Here is a 9,902-nt window from a genome sequence, read left to right on the forward strand (position 1 = left end):
GCAGCCTGGCATTATTGCGTGTTGTACAACACATACGGCGCTGCAAAAGCGCTGACTTTCTGATACACGTGAATATTGCAAATGAAGTGATTCTGAACACAATGTAAAGCTGCAGGGCTTGTGAATGTGAGCTGCTGATCCTGCTGGAGTCACTCTGATGGGGTCATGCTTGAGTCAACAACAACACTCGCTCATGCGGACAGACATCATTTGGCTTTAAAGAGAGCCTATTATGATTTTTCAAAGGTTCATAATTTGGTATCAGAGGTCTTATATAATGAGTTTGCATTCATCCAAGGTCAAAAAGTGTGTTTGTTTTCTTATAATACACTCGCAGCATCAGCTTTTTTTTCCTCACAGTGTCTGAAACAGTTGGTTCAAGAATCCACTCTTTCTAAAAAAGCCTCAGTTCTCTGTTGTGAGTGGTCTGATAACCATATGTGCTGTGATTGGTCTGATGGCTGTTCTCTGCTTTGATTATATAATCAAATATAATCACTCTGATTGGTCAGATGGCCACTCTCTACTATGATTGGTCAAATGGCCTAGTATTTTGCAATTGGTCATGCAATCCAGTCTATTGTAATTGGTCAGATGACCCTACTCTGCTGTGATTGGTCAGATTGCCATACTCTTCTCTGATTGGTTAAATGGTCTATTCCCTTCAGATTGGCCATAGGCCAGTCTACTGTCAATGGTCCTACTATGCTCTAATTGGGCAGATGCCCTTACTCTGCGCTGATTGGTCAGATGGGCCTACTATGATCTGATTAATGAGATGCCCCTACTCTGCTCTGATTGGTCAGATGGGCCTACTATGCTCTGATTGGTCAGATGGACCTACTATGATCTGATTAATGAGATGCCCCAACTCTACTCTGATTGGTCAGATGGGCCTACTATGATCTGATTAATGAGATGCCCCAACTCTACTCTGATTGGTCAGATGGGCCTACTATTCTCTGATTGGTCAGATGGACCTACTATGATCTGATTAATGAGATGCCCCTACTCTGCTCTGATTGGTCAAATGGTCTATTATTTTGGGATTTGTCTTCTAGTCCAGTCTACTGTCATTGGTTAAATGAATCAGTCTTGTGTGATTGGTCAGATGCCCCTGCTCTGCTCTGATTAATGAGATGCCCATACTTTGCTCTGATTGGTCAGATGGGCCTACTATGCTCTGATTGGTCAGATGGACCTACTATGATCTGATTAATGAGATGCCCCAACTCTACTCTGATTGGTCAGATGGGCCTACTATGATCTGATTAATGAGATGCCCCAACTCTACTCTGATTGGTCAGATGGGCCTACTATTCTCTGATTGGTCAGATGGACCTACTATGATCTGATTAATGAGATGCCCCTACTCTGCTCTGATTGGTCAAATGGTCTATTATTTTGGGATTTGTCTTCTAGTCCAGTCTACTGTCATTGGTTAAATGAATCAGTCTTGTGTGATTGGTCAGATGCCCCTGCTCTGCTCTGATTAATGAGATGCCCATACTTTGCTCTGATTGGTCAAATGGGCCTACTATGCTCTGATTGGTCAGATGGACCTACTATGATCTGATTAATGAGATGCCCCAACTCTACTCTGATTGGTCAGATGGGCCTACTATGATCTGATTAATGAGATGCCCCAACTCTACTCTGATTGGTCAGATGGGCCTACTATTCTCTGATTGGTCAGATGGACCTACTATGATCTGATTAATGAGATGCCCCTACTCTGCTCTGATTGGTCAAATGGTCTATTATTTTGGGATTTGTCTTCTAGTCCAGTCTACTGTCATTGGTTAAATGAATCAGTCTTGTGTGATTGGTCAGATGCCCCTGCTCTGCTCTGATTAATGAGATGCCCATACTTTGCTCTGATTGGTCAGTTGGCCATACTCTTCTCTGATTAGTCAAATGGTCCATTTTTTTGCGATTGGTTTTATAGGGCAGTCTACTGTCAATTGATTACATACAATCCAGTCTACTGTGACTGGTAATATAGTCCAGTCTACTGGTGGGTTCTACTCTGCTCTGATTGGTCAGATGACCCTACTCTGCTCTGATAGGTCAGATGACCCTACTATGCTCTGATTAATCAGATGACCATACTCTGCTCTATTTGGTTCAATGGCCAAGTCTTGTGCGATTGGTCATATAATCCAGTCTACTTTGATTAGTCAGATGACCCTACTCTGCTCTGATTGGTCAGGTGACCATACTCTACTCTGATTGGTAAAAGTGTCTATTCTTTTGCGAATGGTCTTATAGGCCAGTCTATTGTCATTGGTTAAATTGGCCAGTGTTTTGTGATTGCTCACATAATCCTGTCCAGTGTGATTGGTCCTACTCTGCTTTAATTAGTAAAATGGCCCAGTCTTCTGCAATTGGTCAAATAGTCCAGTCTATTGTAATTGATCAGATGACTCTGCTCTGATTGGTTCGCTGATCATACGCATCTCAGATTAGTCAAATGGCCCAGTCTTTTGTGATTGGTCATATAGACCAGTCTATTGTCATTGGTTATATGGTAATACTCTGCTCTGATTGGTTGGATGACCCCAGGCACGTGCACACATAGGGCTCAACCTGTGCACTGCACATGCCCTTTTAAGTCTTGGATAGAAAGTGCCCTTCCAAAATGATCAAAAGTGCCCCCGCGACGCGACAACCCACCACCCCCGCTCTTCAAAAATGTATTCCTGCACATGCCCTTTGGACGGTCTCTGCACGGGCCTGGATGACCCTACTCTGCTCTAATTGGTTAGATGGCCAGACTCCTTTCTGATTGGTCAAATGGCCCAGTCTTATGTGATTGGTCCTATAGTCCAGTCTACTGTCATTGTTTAAATAGGCCTACTATGCTCTGATTGGTCACATGGCCCTTCTCCACTCTAATTGGTCAAATAGCCCTGTATTTTGCAATTGGTCAGATAGTTTTGTCTGCTGTCATTGTTCAGATGGTTTTACTCTTCTATGATTGGTCAGATGACTGTTGTGATTGGTCATATAGGGTCAACTGACCAATCAGAGAAAAGTAGGCTCTCAGAAAGCTGGGTTAATTTAAAGAAAGTTCTTGAGCCAGCTATTTTAGTCACTGTGGGAAAAGTGCTAAAGCTGTAATTACTGGCTGCTCATTTCAGACCGTTTATAATCACTTCTGTCTTATAGGGGACAAATATTTACCTGCACTTTGATATGCGAAACTTTGCTGAGCTTTTATATTCAGACACTGCTGCACGACACACTGTATCAAAAAAGTCACATTACACCCACACACACACACACACACACAACACACACAACTCCTCGTTTCGAGTCACATGAAGTGTGTGAATAAATGATGATTTCTGTTTAATTTATGAGGTATTTGAAAATGAATGCATTTGCGCTTCTGTGTCACGCAGTTTGTAATCAAATATAGATTACATCAAATCATAGATTCAGAAAAAGTTTCTGGACTCCAGCTGTGAAGGTTTAATGAAGTTTTCCCTGCACATATGTCTGTGCTCGTTGCTTTCCAGATATTTCCCAGAAGTGGTAAAAGACGGTCTTACAAACCAGCTGAATAACCCAGAGGTGGAGGTGGACATCACAAGACCAGACACTTTCATCCGACAGCAGATCATGACCCTCAGAGTGATGACCAACAAGCTGAGAAACGCATACAACGGCAAAGACGTCTACTTTCAAGACTCCAGTAAGACACTTCACAAGAAAATCTCTCTTTCAGTCAGTAAAATGATAGATGCAATAGATAAATGAGGATGATTGATGCTAGTTTATCATGTTAGCAAAATATTCAAATCAAAACATAGTGTCAATCATGCATTTTTACCATAAGTTAAAGATGAAACCTACGCAATGTCTTTCAGTTTAACGCTAGTTTATGTCTTATAAAATTGTACACACCTACCGGCCACTTTATTAGGTACACCTTACTATTACTGGGTTGGACCCCCTTTTTGCCTTCAGAAGCACCTTAATCATTCGTGGCATAAATTCAACAAGGTACTGGAATTATTCCTCAGAGATTTTGGTCCATATTAACATGACAGCATCATGCAGTTGCTGCAGATTTGTTGCCTGCACATCCAAGATGTGAATCTTCCGTTCCACCACATCCCAAAGGAGCTCTATTGGATTGAGATCCGGTGACTATGAAGGCCTTTTGAGTACAGTAAGCTCATTACCATATTCAAGAAACCAGGCTGAGATGATTGTGACATAACTCATCATTCTGCTGGAAGTAGCCATCAGAAGATGGGTACACTGTGGTCATAAAGGGATGGACATGGTCAGCAACAATACTCATGTAGGCTGTGGCGTTAACACCATGCTCAATTGGTACTAAAGAAGTCTGCCAAGAAAATATCCCCCACACCATTTCACCACCATTAGCCTGAACCGTTGATACAAGACAGGATGGATCCATGCTTTCCTGTCGTTGACTCCAAATTCTGACCCCACCATCTGAATGTCCAGCAGAAATGGAGACTCATCAGAGCAGGCAACGTTTCTCCAGTCTTCTATTGTCCAGTTTTGGTGAGCCTGTGTGAATTGTCGCCTCAGTTTCCTGTTCTTAGCTGACAGAAGTGGCACCCGGTGTGGTCTTCTGCTGCTGTAGCCCATCCGCCTCAAGGTTGGACATGTTGTGTGTTCAGAGATGCTCTTCTGCAGAGCTCGGTTGTGACGAGTGCTTATTTGAGTTACTGTTGCCTTTCTATCAGCTGGAACCAGTCTGGCCATTTTCTCTAACCTCTGGCATCAACACAGCATTTGCGCCCACAGAACTGCCGCTCACTGGATATTTCCTCTGTTTCAGACCATTCTCTGTAAACCTTAGAGATGGTTGTGCGTGAAAATCCCAGTAGATCAGCAGTTTCTGAAATACTTAGACCAGCCTGTCTGACACCAACAACCATGCTACGTTCAGTCACTTAAATCACCTTTCTTCCCCATTCTGATGCTTAGTTTGAACTGCAGCAGATCATCTTGACTTGTCTACATGCCTAAATACATTGAGTTGCTGCCATGCTAATTAGAAATTTGCATTAACAAGCAGTTGGACATAATGAAGTGACCGGTGAGTGTATATTTGTATATAAATATTAAGAATCATATTTAAATAATTATATTAAAAGACTGCATTAAAGGATCACACACTGTAAAAAAATGGTCCATTGGATTTATATATATATATATATATATATATATATATATATATATATATATATATATATATATATATATATATATATATATATATATATATATATATATATTTTTTTTTTTTTTTTTTAATTTATTTTTTTTTTTTTTATATATATATATTTTTTTTTTTTTAAGGTAAGTGATTGCAAACAATTTATATAGGCTGAATTTTGACAAACAAATAAGGTTCAGTCAATTTTAGATGTTTGCAATTAAACTTAAAAAATAGTAAATGCAATAATCAATTTTTTAGGCCAGTTTGGACACAAAATACTCATTTGTAATATTCATACTTATTTATAATATTTATCCCACTAGACGTTTGTAAAAGATTTAACATTTCACCCACATTTTGACAATTAGTTTTCACAAAAGTTCACAAAATGTCAAATTAGATGCTTTACATAGTTTTATTCAGATGACTTGTATAAAATAGAATACCTATATAAATGCATGAAATACAATCAAAGCTTCCATACAATGTCATAAAAATGTAGCACTGATAATAGTATATAAATTGAAATAAGCCCTTTATAAACATTATGAGTGGAGCAAATAAACCTAAATCTGTTGAATGGACATGAACCAATTGCATTTGCTTTGTAAGTGTTATTTCTTCTCCCACTTTCCCTTCATTTGAAATAAATTATCCATATCCTAACATATACATGTTTTAGTTATTGTTATTTTTTTCTTACAGAATGTGTAAGTCAATCTGATTCTGTGGAATGGACTTGCAATGCAATGTAATAAAATGCAATAAAATTAAATTAAATGTCAAATAAAATGTTCAATAAAATGCAATAAAACAAAATAGAAATTCTATAAAATTCAACAAAATTAATTAAAATTATGTAAAAGAAATAAAATAAAGTAAAATGCAATAAAAATAAATAAAATAATAAAGAATAAAATAAATAAAAATAAATTAAATAAAAAAGAACAAATTAAATTAAAAATTAAATAAAATGCAATAAATAAAAAATACATAATATGAGAAAAAAAATTTTTATTTAATTTTGTTTTATTTCATCAAGTTAAATTAAATATAAAATGAAAAAAGAATTATAAATAAATAACATTCATCAATAGATCTTTACCCTGCTATTGGCAAGGCGAATACATGTAGATTTAACATGCATTATATCATTGCAAACAATTTCAGCCCAATTGTTTTGTTTTGTTTTGTTTTGTTTACAACACAACATTGTGGTGTTCAAACTCAAACATAAAAAGGTCACGGAGTTGAGCTGCTCTTGAATGCTCCACTCTTCTTCTCAAGGAGACACTTTAGAATTTAAGACATGCACCATATGTTCTGTTATTGACACTTTTTCCCCGGTTTCGACCTACTTTAGATCTGACTTTCGTAAAGGAATAATGCATAGATGAAAATAGATTCAATTGCACAGATAAAAATAAGCCCAGACTGGCATACGCATTTCCAGCTCTTTCTAATGCAGCTCTCTGGCGTGTGTTATTCCCTGTAAGGAGGCCATGCAGACGTCCCTCATTCAGCTCCATTAATCTGAAAACATCACACACACAGTCTAGACTAGAGACCCGCTACTGTCAGACACACAGACTCACACCAACAGGAGACTGAATTATGATAATGGGGAATCACTGGATGATATTGTCTGATTTTAGCAAAGATTGGGTTATTTTTAGATGATCTGCATTATTATAGCTATAATCCTTTACATATATGCAGTTTTAGGTTAAATTATGTTTAGTAAATATAATACTATGATACTTTAGGAATATGATATCTGCAATATAAATAAACATGTTTTTCTTTACTTTTTAATTACTCAATAAAGCTTTAATATAGAATATACAGTCGATGGTTAGCCCTCCTGTGAAATAATTTTATTCTTTTTCAAATATTTCCCAAGTGACGTTTATCAGACCAAAAATAAATAAAAAAATAAACATAAATTCACAGTATTTCTATAATATTTTTTTTAATTTCTGTAAAATTGTTCTGTTGATTATCGAGAAAAAAATATTAGCCTAAAGGGGCTAATAATTTTGTCCTTAAAATGGTGTTTAAAAAAATAAAAACTGCTTTTATTCTAGTCAAAATAAAACAAATAAGACTTCCTCCAGGAGAAAAAAATATTGTCAGACATACTGTGAAAATTTCTTTGCTCTGTTAAACAATATTTGGGAAATATTTAAAAAAGAGAACTTCAATAGGGGTATAATAATTCTGACTTCAACTGTACATTAGATTAGTCAGTACTGAAGTCAAATTAGGAGCTTATCTAACAAAATAACTTACAGTAGCACTCTGAATACTAGTATAATCAAATTTATGTTATAGAAAAATATAAAAGACAAGTTAAAAAAAGAGGAAAAATCAAGAGAAGCAAAAAAAAATAGAGAAAAAAATTGGTAAAATTTTGTAGGTTGTATTTTTTTATAAAACTTTTTTTTTGCAAAACTTTGCTTGAATTTAATTGTAATATATTACATTTTTTAAACATGTTCAGTGCCTAAAATGTCATTTTAATAAATATATCTGTTCAATAAATGGATTAAATTTCTGAATAGGAATGATGTTCCAGGGTCAGCTTGTTTAGATGTTAGTCCAGGATTGCATCCTACTTGGAAAAAAACACACTCACCAACCACCATCATGGAAAAGGTCTTTGGTCGCGTTGTTTACATTTTTTTATTATTATTTAATTATTTTTTTTTTACAGTTCTATTAATTTCCATTAGCATTTGCTTAGTTTTTAATAGTACAGAATTAACAGTTAAATCAAGTTGAGCTTTATTTTGATTGTGCTACACTTATGCTGCAAACATCATAATCATAAATAGCAACACAACACTGGATTTATGAGCAGTTTATACCTATACATAACTAACAAATTGAAGCAGCAATCTAACTATACTAACTACTAACTATACATGTACTACTGTATAAACAGTTAAGTACTTTACATAAGCAGAACAATGTTGCGCAAGATACTGTGCAAAACAGGTTAAAGAAAAGAAGTAGTTTAACATTATTGTATATTCACAGGTAAATGCTGTTTTGAGTCCTTGTAAGATGGAGTTTAAGTAGTGTTTGTTGCATATAGAGAAAAGAGTGTTTCTACAGGTGGTTTGTCAAGCCCACTCACCTGTGTGAGGCACACTCAAAAATGCACAATGGTTTATCAAGAGATAATGAGTTATTTTAGGAAAGTGCCTTGTGCAAGTTTGCAAAAACTGATGCAGGTGTTGGTTAAAGTGTTAGATTGAGAGAGTGTGTTTTCTACGGGTGGTTTGTCAAGTCCACTCACCTGTATAAGGCACACTCAGAATTGCATGTTTTTCAAGAGATATGGAGTGATTGTAAGAAAGTGTCTGGTGCAAATGTGCACAAACTCATGCAGAAGTTGGTTAAAGTGTCAGAACGATGAAAGAGTGTGTTTTCTACAGGTGGATTGTCAAACCCACTCACGTGTCTGAGGCGCACTCAGAAATGCATAATGTTTTAATAGTGATATGGAGTGATTGTAAGAATGTTGTGTGTGTGTGTTGATCAGGTGATGAGGAGAGCGGTTCTGGCAGTGGCAGTGGCTTCACCACAGAACCTGAAGTGGTTCACACAGAACCGCCGATGCTGGAAGCCGACAAAAGTGACCCACAGCCGCCGACAGACGCTGGATCTGTGCAGCAGAAACCTTCCGTGACTGTACTGAGCATCCCTGCACTGCTGCTGCTGCTGCTGCTCTGCTGGAGATAATGGCAGATCCTCAGTGGCTCACGGCCACATGGACACACACAGACGATGTTAGCCTTTCCGCAACCGGACTGAACCTTTTACACAAAAAAAAGATGAAGAAAAGCCCATAAAAAAAAGAGGAGAGCAAGAAGGTGTGAGCGCAAACATTTGCATCCTGCTTGTTCCAAAGAATGCTTGGTGCAATCGCTAATCTTGGCCAATCGCTCTCATTTATAAATCTTTTTTTGGGGGGGATGAAACGTGGCTTCCGTGTGAGTGGGACCACCTTCGGGCAAAAAAAAAAAAAAAAAAACAGTAGGGGAAAAATATGAAAATATATTTTTGTTTTCCTTTTATACTGAGACTACAGAACACGCTCTGGTGGTTTTCTTTGTGTTTTTTCTTACGTTTCGCCCCCTCCTGAATTCATCGTACGATACAGTAAAAAAAAAAAAAAAAGCATTATGAATCTATAAAAGTCAACTCGTTTATGTACCACTGTGAGAATGCATGAGGAGGTCATGAGTTCGTGTTTTCAACTGTGATTTGTTTGTTTTCCTCACACACTTCTGATGCTTTTATTCTTTGGTCGAGGTGATTTTTAATTTGCGTTTTATAAGGTGAGCGTCTCGTCCCGTTTTCCCCAAACGATGATTCATTCGAAAGAAATGCTCCATATCCTAATATATAAAGGTTTTAGTTATTAAATGTTTTCTTACAGAGAAAGATTTATTTATATTTCTAATATAATTATATATTTTGGCTTTAGCAGTTAGCAACTTTTATTCAGAAGCACATATGTAACAATATAGCTCTTTATTTGCCCTTTCAGTGCAAACGCTTAATTTATTTTACACGTATAAATATATAATCTGGATGGACCTGACTTTCCTCTGCAGTTTCCTTTTTACTTTTGTGCATTTTTAAGATTAGTTTAAGATTAGAAACGTCAAACTCCAGTGTT

General features: G+C 36.7%; 1 protein-coding gene across 2 annotated transcripts in view; it reads left to right on the forward strand.

Annotated features, from left to right (window-relative positions):
- The window catches only part of gpc6a (glypican 6a), a 343,841-nt gene extending 334,612 nt beyond the window's left edge, over positions 1–9,229 (forward strand). The window contains exons 8-9 of one of the 2 annotated variants that reach the window (XM_021475731.3): positions 3,525–3,700; positions 8,760–9,229. In XM_021475731.3, the coding sequence (XP_021331406.1) occupies positions 3,525–3,700; positions 8,760–8,959 (376 nt within the window). In that variant the 3' untranslated portion in view covers positions 8,960–9,229. 2 annotated transcript variants of the gene reach the window in all.
- Positions 9,230–9,902: the final 673 nt, after the last annotated feature.

The sequence above is a fragment of the Danio rerio genome, chromosome 1 (assembly GCF_049306965.1).
Source record: "Danio rerio strain Tuebingen ecotype United States chromosome 1, GRCz12tu, whole genome shotgun sequence".
In the NCBI taxonomy this organism is placed as follows: domain Eukaryota; kingdom Metazoa; phylum Chordata; class Actinopteri; order Cypriniformes; family Danionidae; genus Danio; species Danio rerio.